The sequence below is a fragment of the Microchirus variegatus genome, assembly GCF_963457635.1.
Source record: "Microchirus variegatus genome assembly, chromosome: 22".
NCBI classification, from domain to species: domain Eukaryota; kingdom Metazoa; phylum Chordata; class Actinopteri; order Pleuronectiformes; family Soleidae; genus Microchirus; species Microchirus variegatus.
In genome coordinates this window covers 4216231-4232217 of record NC_139823.1, presented here as the reverse complement: position 1 = coordinate 4232217, position 15987 = coordinate 4216231, and the positions used below count along the sequence as shown (strand labels likewise).

The following is a 15987-nucleotide window of genomic DNA, read 5'->3' as shown; positions in this document are numbered from 1 at the left end:
TCGATTATGTGACGTTGTTTGACAGAAGCAGTTGATCGATGACTTGTTTTGGTTTCACGTTACAAAAGGCGCAGTTTAAGTTACACAACTGCAGCCGGTGAAGCACGTGACGAAACGGGTCAGCTGACTGATGACGTCAGACGGGAGCAAAGGAGTAACCTTCACTCAGAGGGAGGACGTGTTCGTGAGTCACGAGTGTGAGGAAGAAGATCCACAAGTGTCAGGAAGGCCGTTAGAAACGTGTGAACAAAAGGTAAAGTATTTTATTATGATAACAGTTACGCTTTCTTCTTCTTCTTGTTACGTGTGTAGCGGCATTTAATGCGACTAAAACCAGTCTTTGCCGGTTCCTTTCGTGTGCAACGTGGTCTAAAAAAAAAAGCCGGTACCGGTGTTTCCGGCGTTTTACGAGCCACGTGTTCTCGGCGAAATTACATCCACTTCGCTCGCACCACAAAGGTTTTATGTTAACGTAACTCAAACTTTAACGTTTTTACACAGACTTACGATATTTTGTATTTAACCCGATATAACAAATGTAGCCTACCTCAGACCACATTTTCATTAAATTCTGGAAATCCGAACACAATCACACACGGATTATGTGCCGTTTACATGGTCTTATCAGTACAATACGTGAGGTTACCTTAAACCGTTTTGTAACAATGGTTCAATTGTGCAACATGGGACTGAACTCCCCCTAGTGGTCAAATGTATACATATTTTTTTGTAATTTAAAAAATAATCTTGTCAGAAAATGACTTTGATAGAAGTTTAAGTCAGTTTTATAATAATAAATAAAAGTCTTATAAAGTCTATGATATAAAAAAGTACTTTCGTTTTAGAAGTATTAAAAAGAGTGTAGGAGGCTGGAGCTAGGATTGAGCAATGGTAGTTCAGTGGAAGGGTGAGTTGTCTTTTTACTGGAAGGGTTGTGGGTTCACTTCCTGGCTCTGTGCCTGTATAATTATGTGTGCTTGTGCAAGACACTTAAACCCATGTTGAAGCGTGTGATTGGCAAGATTATAGTGTAAAGCAGTTCATCGAGACTAGAAAGGTGCTGTATAAAAAAATACAGACCATTACAAACTCTTCTTCTTCTGGTTTTATTTGGTAGTAACGAATAACAAATTTAGTTAGAGCAAATGTAGTGGAGTGAAAGTAAAAGTTGTAAGAAATATAAATAAAGTACCTGTATGTGTATTTTGTACTTAAATGCAATATTACAACACTAGTAACTGCCATATTTAACCAAGTAAAGAAAGGAAAAGGCTGAAGCTCTGCCTCTTATCTACAGTCCATGTGATGTCATAACCCAGAATATTACTTAGAAAACACAGAAAAATTTTAATTTTACATTTGAACACTTTTAATGCCACCCACAGAAGTATACAATTTAATAATCAGTTATGTCATGAAACTCATCTGTAAGTTTTACACTTATGTGTCAAAGATGAACAATGCTTTTAAGATAAGATAGTCCTTTTATTAGTGCAGCAGTAGGGAAATTCAGTGTCACAACAACAGTTAAGATAAAGGTAATAAACATGGAAAAGTACGACATAAGAAAAATATCGACAATAAGACGGTCTAAAAAGGTAAAAATATTATGGACAGTTACAGAATATAAACAGTATGCACTTGATATTACAGTATAAAGAGTATACATGCATTCTGAGGTCATTAAAAGGAGCTGTCCTGTGTGCGTTTCTCCAGAACAGAAATCATGCCTGCAGACATTGCCAAAGGTAAAAAGGCATTTGTCCAGAAGTGTGCCCAGTGCCATACGGTGGAACAAAATGGGAAGCACAAGGTTGGACCCAACCTTTGGGGTTTGTTTGGACGCAAAACAGGCCAAGCAGATGGTTTCTCCTACACGGATGCTAATAAAAGCAAGGGTGAGTTATCGTGTTCAAATAGTTTTATGAATCATGCTGCTGCTGCTGCCAGTCTAAAACATGGTTCTCCTCCTTGTTCACTTCATTTGTAGGCATCACCTGGGGTGAAGACACCCTGATGGTTTATCTGGAGAACCCCAAGAAATACATTCCAGGAACAAAGATGATCTTCGCCGGCATCAAAAAGAAGAACGAGCGTGCCGACCTCATAGCATATCTGAAGTCTGCAACCTCCTAACAAAATCTTCCGCTTAACCGTTGTTAGTTTTTACATCTGGACAAACTGCCCAAGAGGCTTGTCATGTTTTCAGAATGGAGAACAGTGAGCAGTCTTGAGTGGTGTTGACACAAGTTGCCATTGTCTTTGCCACAGCTTTGTTTCTGATATCTGGTCCAATGTTGTGATTGACGGAATTATATTCCCTGGTTTTAACAGGTGCCTTTTTTGTACCACTTAAATTATCAAACCGTATACTGTTGCATTCTGAATGTAGAACCTGGAAGCTGTGTATTATATTTGCCAACTGACTGTCCTATAGTATTTAGTGCCTCTATATTTTCATCATTTGCTGTCTTAATTTTTTTGTTTCCCTGTTCCTGATTTGATGACACACCATTGGTCTTAAAATGTCCTCGAATAAAACTAAACATTAACTTTAAAAGTTGCTCGACTGGTTTTCCCAGAATTCAATTATTCTCTTCTTGGGTTAGGCTTTGTAGAGCAGATGACTAATGTCACAAGATCCATCCCAGAGTGTATCCAAGTTTCTCTTGGATGGAGAAATATTAATGATTAGTCACTGCGGTACAGCAGGTGTGGTGGGACGCTGGTTTAATGTGATATTCAATGTATTGGTAGCTTCTCTACATATATAGGGCGAGAAGTGAGGTACAACCTGGACAGTTAACAACTGTAACAAAATTCCTTGAATCTACTTTAGGTTGGGGTCAGGGGTGCAGCTTGTGAACAGGCAAGGCAGGCAACTGCTTGGGCCCCCGAGCTGATAGGGGGCCCCCGACACTCGGAGCCTGAGGGCTGTTTTTACTGAAATTTGCAGTGACCAGCTGCCTCCCCGTCCCCTTTAAACAACAATGGGCGATTTGCAATGACATCTCGGTAGTAAACCTCCCTAAAGGGGCCCCACCTCACTTTAACCCGTGTGAAGTTATCGTTCTGCAAGTTGGAAAATGAAGAGGATTATGTACAGTGTAATGCATATCTTTTTTACTCAGTTTATATCTTTTTTTTTTCAGTTATTTACAGTAGTTTATTGTTCTATATATTTATATTGTTTTAAAATGTGGGTTCTTTACAGTGTAATGTATTTTTTCTTACTCAGTTTATATAGTTTTTTTCAAAGCTATTTACAATATTTTATTGTTCTTTACATTTATAGTATCACATACTTTTTAATTACAAGGTTTTTTCATTCATTTCAGAAAAAAAAAATATTTTGAACTCGAATTTTAACGTGGTGTCAGATTATTTATAACATGATTGTGATGAATGCTGGTTGGAAGGAAGGGCCCCCTGGGAATTTTTGCTTAGGGCCCCTACAGACTCTAGAATCGCCTCTGTGTTTGAATAACACTATCACACAGAATCAAAATGTGGCAAAAATGTGTTGTTTTGTTTTTGAATCATTAGCTCACAGTTAAATTCAAACTAAATTTCTTCAATGAGGGTGAACCACTCCACTGTCCACATTCCCAACTCAAAGTTGTGGAGTACTGCTCCCTCTAGCGTTCAAACATTAAACCTGCACTGAGACTCGGTAATTATGTATGAAGGAATTTGATTATGTGAAATCCTTCTTGTGTCAATAAAAGTCGCCGCTGCGCAACTAAATCACTGCAGAGTCCCACATTTGACGAAGTTTGGCGGATATGGAAATGAATGTAATCGTCGAGTCGCAGCATTTATTATTGATGCTGAAACACGGGCGTCTTCAGGCGGCAGTCACTCACTTTGATGACTCTTGTCAGCTTTTGCAGTGCTATCATCACCAAAGGCCTTACACTGGGAACGCACAGGAACCCATAAAATAATAATAATAATGATAATGATAATAACGCACCCGTATGGTGGTGCTTTTATTAAGCATATACATTTATATTAGCAGTGAATTGTTGCTGAATGCAATCATTATAACCACTGTGATCGTCCATGTTGATGTATTAGATGATGATGAGGTGATCACCATCATCATACTTGGAGAGAAGAGGGCACGCGGTTCAGAAGGCTGGAGGCTGATGCTGAGGCGAGTCTGAGCTCCCCGTGTTAGTGTGACGACGCGCGCGTCAGCGGGACAGAGCCAACCACAGCCAGCCGTCATTTGCACAAGAGAAGACCCACACGACGGAGATGCTCGCTCGTGGCTCTGTGTCAGGTTCCCTTTTTTGCCCGTGAAAGTCCACGCGAGCCCGAATTTGCGTCCACGCCGGGATTGCTTCAGACCAGTTTATAAAAGGATGTTCAATTAGGCGAACGATGTGGAGATGGTGTGGAGGGGAGTTCTGGTGCGCAAAGGGAGTCTCCATCCTTCTTCTCCCCACAGAGTGGAAACTGGATACACAGCCAGAACTGTAAGGAGTGTTCCCGGCATATGGATCTTGGAAGTTGTGCTTTTCAAACAATTCTTCACTTTAGCCCCCAGCAAGCGCCTCATCGATGGTATTTCTCTGCGCGACTTCATAGGTTTGGTTCACTGAGGGCCACCAGAAGAAGAGCCATGGCTGTGCCAAATATGGTGTTCTCTGACGTGGAAAGTTTTCTGGACTCGCATCCCGAGTTGTTCGAGGACTACCTGAACAGAAAGGGCAATTATGGCATGGTGGAGAAATGGCTCAAGAATCACCAGGCGAGCAAAAGTCCGGCCACGGCTCCTGCAGCCGTGCCGAGAGAGGGGAAGGCGACCAAAACGTGCAAGGACAGCTGGGCGAGCAAATGCGATGGTCTGCAGCGGAGAGCCTCGCAGAGGGAGCTGCGCAAAACTTTCGCCAGATCAAAAGCCATCAACGTGAACAGGACATACGACGAACACGTCAACTCCAGGGCCCAGGAGCCGCTGACGAGCATGAGGAGGAGAGCTCTGCTGAGGAAGGCGAGCTCTTTGCCCCCGACCACTGCGCACATCCTGAGCGCACTGCTGGAGTCCAGAGTCAACATCCCCCAGTACCCTTCCACGGCCGTGGATTTTAAATATTACCTCAAAGAACACAACGAGAGAGAGTTTTTCCTGGAGCTTGTCAAAGACATTTCGAACGACTTGGATATAACTAGTCTCAGCTACAAAATCCTGGTGTTTGTTTGCATCATGGTCGACGCAGACCGGTGCTCCTTGTTTTTAGTGGAGGGGGCCGGGAACAAGAAGACACTGGTGTCCAAATTCTTTGACGTGCACGCGGGGACCACAGTTTTACCCTCAATGAATTCTGACGAAGTTCAAGTTCCGTGGGGGAAAGGGATCATTGGATATGTGGCTGAACACGGGGAGACAGTTAACATCCCTGACGCTTATCAGGTGCTCTGCTCTGCTCCGTGCACGCGTCACGCATGTGCGCATCTGCATGAGTCACACAGAAAGAAAAAAAAAGAGAGAAAGAGATAATTTTCCCTCTGTTTTACCTGTCACAGTCATCACCAGTGAAACACTGCAACAGAGTTGAGTTCACTGTAACCAACACAAACAGAGAAAACACCACTGATACATTTAAAGGTGCCATATGTAAGAATGTGGCCAAAAACTGTTACTACATTCACATTCAAAATACAGAGGTCTTTTAGGTTTCGTTTTCTGACGTAACTGGCAAGCCGTGGTTGCTCGGCAGCTGAGACTCTACTGACTGCAATGATTGGTAGACAGTGTAGGTGGCGCCACATGCCAAAACATGATTTCAAAACATAAACATGATTTGCAGTCTGCAAAATATATTTTTTAATACAAATATTTTGTCTGTACTGTTGTTGTTGTTGGTGAGTTCAGTTTGTTATATGAACATTATTCCTGAGTCTCTGTGACATATTAGGAGGATTTTATGGCCAGTTGCTTTAGATTTATTACATAATGCACCTTTAAGGCAATTAAAGAGAATTCTGTCTTTTGACTGTTTTTTTTGTTATTGCCTTTTGTCTGCATTGAGTTGGAAAACTAGGGCAATATGCAGAGCTGTTTCTTGCTATATGCGGACTATGCAGCTGCATAGGGCCCCGCAGCCACCATGGGGCCCCCAAGCTGCAAGTTCAGACTCATATTTTATTATATTTTTGAAAATGAAAAGTACCTGTCTTTATTTGCATGTATTGCATGCATTCATTTGCAAAGCATGTAAGTGTTCGTTGGGTAATCAGGTAAAAATCCCATTATAATTAATTATATTTATTTAGAAGCTAGTTTAGTTATTTATTTTTTACTGTTTTTGAATTGTGGGTTAAAACTTTTTTATGTTATGCCAACTTGTTATGCTACCTTGTTACCTGCTGCATCATCACAGAATATATGAAAAAGTTAGGAATCTCTACATTGAGTTTGGAAAAAATAGGGGCCCCCAAATAGTATCTCGCATAGAGCCCCCAAACAGCTAGAAATGGCCCTGGCAAGTTCCATGTGACTACATAGAACTTGGTTTAATGATTCCTCCAAAAAGTCTAAGCATGTTTCTCCCCTTTGCTGACCAAACAATTACAGTAGAAATGAAGAGTTACTGCACACAAATACAGAAGCTGTCTCAGCAACACACACGTGTCGAGGAGACACTTTGTCCAGGCAAAATGTTGCTGAACAAACCTCAGTCCTGAGCTCCGATGAGTCACACACTGACGCCTCAGGGTTGAAAACAGTAGAGTTTTCACATCATCTAATATCTTGTCTTCGTCTGTGTTCCTGTGGTTTTGCAGGATCGTCGCTTCAGCTATGAAATTGACAAGCTGACAGGATACAAGACCAAGTCGCTGTTGTGCATGCCCATACGCAACAGCGACGGGGAGATCATCGGAGTCGCTCAGGCCATCAACAAGAACTCGAGAGGAGATCTCTTCGCTGAAGACGACGAGAAGGTTAGTTCATTATGACTGTGAGTGCTAAACGAGCTCCTCGTCTCCCGGTCCTTGTGTATTAAACACACAAGGATGTGGTAATTGTTTCCCCACATCCTCTCTTTTAAATTAAATTGCCACTGTGTGTAAAGGGACTCCTTCGCCCTCTGGGCTGCCGTAGAATCATGGTGGCTCAAGATGGTGGCCTCCATAAAACAAGGCCCTGTGTATATAAAAGACTATAAAAGGACACTAGATATTTTAAAGCACTTATTCACGTATACATATGGATAGTATGTACAATTTCTCCCAATACACCTTCCTAAATATTATATACTGGGCCTTTAATAAAAAATGTTTGTGTTTATTTTTTAATGAATGGATTAAAAGACGGCGTGTTCTCCCAGTGTGTGCGTGGGATTTCTCTGGGTTTTGCCGTTTCCTCCCAGTCCTAACATACAGATTTAGGGATTAGGGATTACACTCTAAAATGACCATAGGTGTGAGTTTGCGACCTTCATGTGGAGGATAAAGTGGTAGAAGATGGATTGAAAGACAGATCAAATTCAAACTTTCATAATCTTTTCTTGCTTGTGAGTCATTAAATAGAATAAGAAAAGCAGACAATTAGTATTTAGACAGTGTCTTCAGCTTGTTTTTGTCAAAATAAATAAATAAATAAATAACCATATTGTCACATGATTTGGTGGCGATACTTCATGGTGGAGAGAAATCAATACAGCACAGTATTTTCCTTGGCAATATTGTGTTGATGCTCTGATTCCAAGTATTGATATTTTGTTAAAGGCGCCATATGTAAGAATGTGGCCAAAAACGGTTACTGCACTCTAATTCAAAATACTGACTTTAGGTTTCGTTTTCTCCGCCATTGTAGCTCAGACGTAACTGGCAACCCGTGGTTGCTCGGCAGCTGAGACTTTACTGACTGCAATGATTGGTAGATTGCGCCACATGCCAAAACATGATTTCAAAACATAAACATGATTTGCAGTCTGCAAAAGATTTTTTTAATGCAAATATTTTGTCTGTACTGTTGTTGTTGGTGAGTTCAGTTTGTTATATGAACATTATTCCTGAGTCTCTGTGACATATTAGGAGGATTTTATGGCCAGTTGCTCTTGATTTATTACATAATGCACCTTTAAGTTGTAAACTTGAGAAGTTAAACTGTTCCAAGTTTGATGTGTTGTTTCATAATTCATTGTTCAAACCACCTGTAGCAGTGAGTCCACATACGTTTGCAATGAATTAAATTGCACTGTATTGGTCATTCTGCGTTTTTGATTATTCCAGTTTGCATCAAGAGACTTTTATCTCAAGATAAGACGTTTGGGAATATCATTTGCGGTTGGAAAAAGTGTGTATTTTCAATATCACAGTAATGTGTTTTTGGGGCATAAACATTGGGATGATATCATATTGTGAAGCCTCTCGTGATTCCCACCCCCAGTAATAATTATGGTAGATTGAATACAGTCACAGGGCACTAGGGATAGAAGTGTTGTGTCTCGTGGAAAAAGCTCCACATCTACACCGACTGGCACAAAATGTGGGTCAGACGTTCCTGGTTCCTTAATGGTGTTTCCTAATCACTGCAGTGATACCCTGCCTGTTTCTTTGATTCGGGCGTCTACTATTTGAACAAATGCATTCAAAAAAGCAAATGTTAGTAAAGTATGTTAACCATCACTTTCGAATCGTCAGCATGTTAGAGATAATCATTGTAAGCATGTTGTCATGCTGACATTAGCACTATAGGCTCAGTGGTGCAGCTGAACTAATCTGCCAGCATGGCTTTAGACTCTGAGGGTCTTTATTATTGCTGCACTGGGTAAAGTCTGTTGCAGAGGAAAGACTGAGGTAAATGCTTGTCATCATCATGATTCATGTGTGACATTTCACAGATGGTTCTTAGTTCTTTTTTGACAGTGCACACTGTTTGGTGGTGTAAGCGTCGCAGAGCGCTGGCGATGTGAACAGTGGGAATGTTTTCACAGACTTTGCTTGTTTTCATTTAATAGTTCAATCAGATTTCCCGCTGTTGCTTTGGTAACAATATTTTTTTTTCTTCTTTTTTTTAGCTGTGACAATACCGTACACAACAAAACATTGAAAATGCAAAGCCTTCATTGGGATGGATTGAGAATATCTCACCTGACACTATTTGCACCACATATTGTCCTCAAAGTTTGGATGCAGCTCATGCTATATATGTCACATCCGCAGAATAATTCCCTAACTGCACATTCTGTATGTCGTCTGTTAAACACCAGTTCATGTTTTGGTTCTTTACTCCGTCTGAATGCAACATATATTCATTATTTAAAGAATTCACTCAGCTCCCCGTGTCTGATGTGCAGCCCTGAAAAGACGAGACTCAGTGCTCAGTTTCTAGCTGGGTCACAGGTTTTTCTCTCGGTATCATCCAATTTTTCTAAGGCAGCATCCAAAGGATGCCAGGGTGATGCTGATGAAGAATAACAACCTTACAACCTAATTTGTTAGCGTTTTACTTGTGTGTATCGAGCATCCGTCTTTAACGTAGTGTTGCCGCTTAGAGTTATGTGATTTTGAATGGCTTCCAAAGAGTTACAGTGGAGCATTCCATTTATTACAGTGGAGCTGCTTAGTGCAAATGTGAATATACATACATAAATATGAAAAATGGAGAAAGAGATACTTTAATGGATGAAGTAAACACATGTAATGCACTCAGCCACCCTGCTGTTTCTGATTGCTTGCTTATTTAGCCATCACGAGAGACACACACGGAGCATGTGATTGTCAATAAACACACTTGAATAGATGTAGCAGGAAGGCGGTGAGAAGCACATGCGCTTATTGCAGCTATGATGAGCCCCTAAAGGGTGGAATAGATTAAACATGAAAGCACAAATTGAGCTTTGGCTTTATTTGAGAGTTAGGTGTCACAGTGGCAAACGACTGTAGGTTTTATTCTGTCATTTGTTTTCCAATCGGAGCTCAAAAAAATGAGAGCTCAAGATTCTACCCGTTGTTCAAAAGCGATGTCAGATTCGTCTTCCTCCCCTTGTTTTGAGCGCGTTTCACACTGAATTAACGTCACACTAATGCCTGAGATGGCTACAGCTGAATTAGTAATGAAATGCAACGCTCGCTTCACAGTGAGCTCCTCACGCTGTACAGCTGCATCTTTGCGTTTTATGGATATTGGGAAAAGAAAATGTGTCACTTTTTAAATCATTAAATGACGCCACATTAGAAAGTCATTAAAAACGTTAATGTACATTTATTAAGACAAATGCTGTTTGCTACACACTGGAAACGTGCAGGATAATTAAAACATCATATGTTTATTTATTTGTTTATTAGGGGTGTGCCGAAAAAAAAAGGATTCACATTCTCATTTACTACGATTCGTAATCGATATAAAATGTCCCAGAATCTTTTTTTTTCATAAAGAGGCACTTTTATTTTTGTAACTTATGCAATAAGTATGGCATGGATGTAGTAATAGGCAATAATGCTTTTATGTAAGAGTTAGAACAATTCCATCTAAACATGGATAAATGTTTAAAGGTGCCATATGTAAGAATGTGGCCAAAAACGGTTACTACATTCAAATTCAAAATACCGAAAAATAATACCGTCTTTTAGGTTTCGTTTTCTGACGTAACTGGTAACCCGTGGTTGCTCGGCAGCTGAGACTCTACTGACTGCAATGATTGGAAGATGGCGGTAGGTGGCGCCACATGCCAAAACATGATTTCAAAACATAAACATGATTTGCAGTGACCAGTTGCTTTATTACATAATGCACCTTTAAAACTTAATAAATGTGAAAAAGACACTTCAATGTCTCCATTTGTCATTCTGTCTTGCAAAGCAGACTGGAGTAGATCATCCTTTGCACACCTATAGATTGAAGCAGAAATCATTATGAATCAAATCGATTTTGAGTCGAATTGTAGCCCAACAAAAATCGGATTTGAATCGTGAAATCGTAAAAGATTCCCACCCCTATTGTTTATGCACTTAAACTTTAGCTTACAATAAAGTAGCAGCTACTCTCACTGGAGTCCACACATAATGACTGGTTTTATCTGACTTAATGTTGATAACCTGCAGAAATAGTACTGGTTGGACAAAGTTCCAGCCAATAATATCTCATATATACTATCTCGTCATCACATGTAGAATAATGTACTTTCATTTAAATGTGTAATATTGTCCTGTTATCTCTACATCTTTTATTATATTGGTTTAACTGGTCTTTCAATTTCAATGCACACTTTTTCTTTGCAATATCGTACATGAAATGCATTATTCACAGAAATGCATTTTCATAAATTTTCTCTTAATATGATGCGAGATACATCACGTAGGTTCCATCTGCCAAAATGGTAACATTTTGCGCGTGTTGATTGGCAAATAGCGATTCTCCTCTCACCACCGTCCTCCATCTGGCCCCTTTCAGACTTCCTGTCAAATTGTCGAGCAGCAACATTGCAATAACCACTTTCACACAATTCTCCAATGTAAATGCAGAGCTAAAGAAGAGAGAACACTATTACATCTGGGAGTCTCATGTTTGTAATGTATTCCTGGACAATATTAGGTCATCGGAATCTATACAGTGTATTATACAAATATACCAAGTCTTGTGTGACTGCAAGTAAAGTGTTCTTTAAATTGCCGTGCGTGTTGTCGAAAGTGCACCTATGAAATGGCTGCTGTGTGAAAGCTCTGTGGAAAAAAACAAAGCAAAAATCATTGGGCGGCTGCTGAACAACAAAGCAGGATACTGAATGTGAACTTAAAAAGTACCTCCAATACTGTCCTAAACAGAAAAGATGTGCTTTATTTGCTAAGTATTTAAAGAGTACAAACATTTGTGGACCTAAAAGTGTGCCTTGTGGGATGCCAGAGAGGGATGTTGAGTAGTCAACTCTTAAAATAAGTGAAACATATATATAAATATGATGTCACTCTATATTTTACACCCGACTATACTGTAGCTGAGTGGACATATGTCCAATCACAGTTGTCTGCATTAGGAATTCAATTAAACCAAGTTTGTTTTGCTTAGATCTGACTTCAGCAGTGTAAAATAAATGGATTGATTGATGAATGCATAAATGGATGATTGTCCCAGCAAATTTCAATTTCAATTCAAACTCAACAGCTGGATATAATCCCTGCTGACGATGCAGAAGGGTTCCAATAATGTGGATTCCCAAGGAATTCCATCTAGGAAGACGATCTGCATTTCTATAGTTAGCGTAGTTCCTAGTTGTAGCTTGTGGTAAAGCATTTTTGATGTTTACTTCACCTTGTGCCATCGCTTGTGGAGAAAGTATTAGGTGTTGTTCCCACATTTGTGTTATTCAATGCATTTTTGCACAGGAAAGTAAGAAACTTGATCTTATATCATATGTGCACGAAAAAACAAGGTTTTTGCCTTCACCATCTTACCAGAGAACCTAAATGACTTTGATTGGAAATTGGTTTACATGCAAAAAAATATCTTATTTTAAAAGTCAGTTTAACTTTCAATTTGGGGAATGTTTGAACATCACATTTGAACAAAGTCCATTAATTTCAAGGTGATTGTTTTCCAAAAATATTTCTGATATACACTTCCCGCCCAAAGTTGCCTCTTCGTTTTTTTTACTGTTAGTTTATTTTTTTCTTCAAATGCAGATCTTCACAAATCAGGTTGATGTGACGAGTGACGTGGTCAGAATTAATGGTAAAAAAAATGTTGCACTTGTAGCTCATAGTTTAAGAACTGTGAAGCGAAAGAAACTTAGGCACGGGTTGTACACTGCGCCTGTAATCAATGTAAACAGATGCTTCATGTGCAATATGCAACTTTTAGTCTTTATTTTAAATTAATTGAGGTTGTTATTTTAAAGACATAAATGCAGAATTCAGATTTTTAAAAAATGAATTAGGAGAAATGATGAACCCTGCAGTGTGCATTAATTCTATCTACGTGGGTCAATAATAATAATAACAACAATCTGTTATTTTGTTTAAATAGACCTCACAATTTATTGATATCAGCCTCGACCAAATTTGTCAAGAAGTCCCTTCATAGCAAACATATAAGTACATATAAATAAGCAAAAATGTAAATGTATTGAGCTCAGTAAATAAATGCAGCACAACGCTGTTGTAATGATTTTTGGGCTCGTGGTGCCACAGATGTATTTGCTGCACTTTTGGTGAGATGCTACAAGTCATTCCTGCTTTGCATTCAAACACAGGAAAATACATAAACCACGTGAATGCCAGATATAGGCGTTTCGTCCAGTCAGTCACAATCCCTCTTGCAGTCCAGTCAGGTGTTTGAGATCCACAGGTCAAGAATGTACAGTACTGTGCAAAAGTCTCAGGGCACGACCAGATGTGTTGCTTTTATGTCAGTCAAATTCTCTGATCAGTGGCATTTGGATTGGAATGATGTTACTGAAAATGATATATTATCAAGCTGTCACTGTACTAAACCTGGTATAATAGTAATCTTTGAGATATTCTTCAATATTAATAACATTAATTGGTGTTCGATGTGCTGTTGTTCAAATGTAAGGGTATTAGGGTGTTATATGCTATTATATGGTATTATATGTGTTCAAATAAAAACTGTATGGTCATCATTATAGCATCGCAAAAATTACAAATCTAACCTAAGACTTTTCACTGTACTGTATTTAACCCAGGAAAAGTATCACGTTCTATGTACTATGTGAGGAGCAGTAACTGTTTACAAAACGGGATCATGTTACTGCACCAATGCAACATCTGCTGCTGAGTTATTGTGATCTCTCCTATGCTCCCGGCTTTTTTCCATGTACCTGCAATGTGTAGAACAATTTAATTATTTATGGATAATAGCTATTGAGCCGGACTGCTGCTGTAGTGTAGCGTTTACTAGCTGCGCCGTAATATTACTCATACATTACAGCCAGTCAATACAGTTACATGTTCTTCACGCTGCTGCGTGTATTGATATTCACGTTCTGAACATAAAACATTGACTTGTTTTTTTTTCATTTAATGAGGTGTCGATTCATGTCGCATTAATATTTGATGTGATACCCTCAAAAGAATCATTGCGTTACAAAACTGCTTTTCAAATCAAAGGAGTCCCACATGAGATAAGGAGAAAATTGAGAACTCTTGGCAAAACAACACTTTACCTGTAAAGTGAGCACTGCTTAAAGCATTGCGTAAATCAAATACTAGTTAGTATTTGTGGGGTAAGTGGACAAAGCAAGTGTTGGCTTTGTAATTTATCTTGGTTTGCCTTATATTAAAATTCCAGTTGCGCTAAAGGAAGTCATTGGGGTTTCGAGAGCTGACTGTCCTCAAGGCCTCGGCCAGTGACTTCTGTTATTAAAGCACTCTTTACTGGTCAGTCCACAGGCAAAAATGTCTTGTTTGTAATGCAACCTTGTATAATGGCCTGGCTGACAGAATGTAATTAGAGAAAGCAGTGCTTTTCTTGGGTTTGCCTGTTAGTTCCACGGGCAGATCCATAGCCAGATCCCTGAAGTCCAGCTCGCTAATGAATCTGCTCCTGCTGGGGCTATTGATGGCCACTGCCTTTCAGGAAGATCATTATCAGAGAATTCCAAAGGACAGCTGAAATAGCATCATGTCGGAGCTTATTGCCCGGCATCATCTGTTCTCTCTGTGTGTGAAAACAATTGCGCGCGGCACTTGATTATGTATAATGACTGAATTAAAGGCATCAAGTTAATTCACTCATTAGCATGACGGGGTAATATTTCACATGTTATGATTAGAAATTAATTTGATTCGGTGATTTCATTTGCATTGAGCTTAACAGGATCATGATGTGTACTGAGGGTGTCGATTCATTGAATTCATGCAAATCTACTTTATTAGCATAAGGTGTGCTCGTCAGAAACAAGCCAATGTTTCCAAATATAACGTCTGGTTTACACATTACTGAGGATTTATAAATGCAAACGTGCATTTTTTTACCCCCTACTCCACCATTGTGTGTGTACTGTATATGCTTCTCCCATTGTCCTGCACATTCATCAATGTGTTGCCTAGTACGGTGCAAGCAGTGCATTCTTGCCGTGACTATGCATTTAAATTCAGATTCAGTCCCACTACCGGTGAAAGAGTGAGGGGTTAAATCTACTGTATGAAGCTAACCCTGGAGACCTGTTTGATTGTTCAGAGAAACTGAAGCAATTAGAGCAGGCTCTCTCAGCCTTTTCCTCTCCGTGATGCCGTTTTAGGGCTTAGATGATCGTGAACCCAGCAATTAGAGTTGCACGCTTGTCACATGCATTGATAATCAATGGTGTGTGAGCACGAAAGTACGCTTCAAATGTATTACACCTAAATATCAAAAGAGTTTTAATACACATTTTTGCGGGGGGGTTTTCCACCTCACGGATATGAAGTGAATTTATGTTTCTATTATATTTATATTCACCATAAACCGAGGGCTGCTGTGGATTACTGACTCACTGTGGACTGATGCTATGTGTTTGTGATGGGAATGTTGTTAATGGTGAGTCTGTCGGACTGTGTTTGCCCTGCTTATATTGTCACATCAACAAAGACTGTCTTTACTCACTGAAAAATAGTTCCCCCGTACATGGAGAATATCTCCATCCATCCATTTTCTACCGCTTTATCCTCCACATGAGGGTCACAATCTCTCAATCACAGCTACCATGAGGTGGTGAAAGGTGGGGTACACCCTGGACAGATCGCCATCACAGGGCCACATAGAGAGAAAAAAACATCCACTCTCACACCTACAGTCAATTTAGAGTGTCCAAAGTAAATTGGTCAAAGCTCACATAGAGTGGTCCTGTTGCACACATATGTGAGTTATGGAGGTCTACTTACATACATTAACTTGTTTTTATGGTCAAAAACCTCCTAGTTGCTGTAAACGAGCTGTAGAAATCCTCTTTTCTGACGCTGTTGCCCAGCCGCGATATTTCAGACTCAACTCTCACACCTAGAAGATAGACTGTCTTGCAGCTCCCCCCTCTG

The 15987-nt window shown here is 39.7% G+C and overlaps 2 protein-coding genes across 2 annotated transcripts in view; both read left to right on the top strand.

Annotated features, from left to right (window-relative positions):
* Positions 1-142: 142 nt before the first annotated feature.
* On the top strand, positions 143-2539 carry LOC310943093 (cytochrome c-b). The gene is made up of 3 exons (XM_083908607.1): positions 143-253; positions 1717-1898; positions 1991-2539. Exons 2-3 carry the CDS (start codon positions 1727-1729, stop codon positions 2134-2136), a joined length of 318 nt encoding a protein of 105 aa, XP_083764733.1. The 5' UTR covers positions 143-253; positions 1717-1726; the 3' UTR covers positions 2137-2539.
* Positions 2540-4630: 2091 nt separating this feature from the next.
* Positions 4631-15987, top strand: part of pde11a (phosphodiesterase 11a) — a gene marked incomplete at both ends in the record, with an annotated part of 56556 nt that continues 45199 nt past the window's right edge. The window contains 2 exons of the mRNA XM_083908417.1: positions 4631-5422; positions 6796-6954. Of these exons, the coding sequence (XP_083764543.1) occupies positions 4631-5422; positions 6796-6954 (951 nt within the window). The remainder of the gene's footprint in view (positions 5423-6795; positions 6955-15987) is intronic.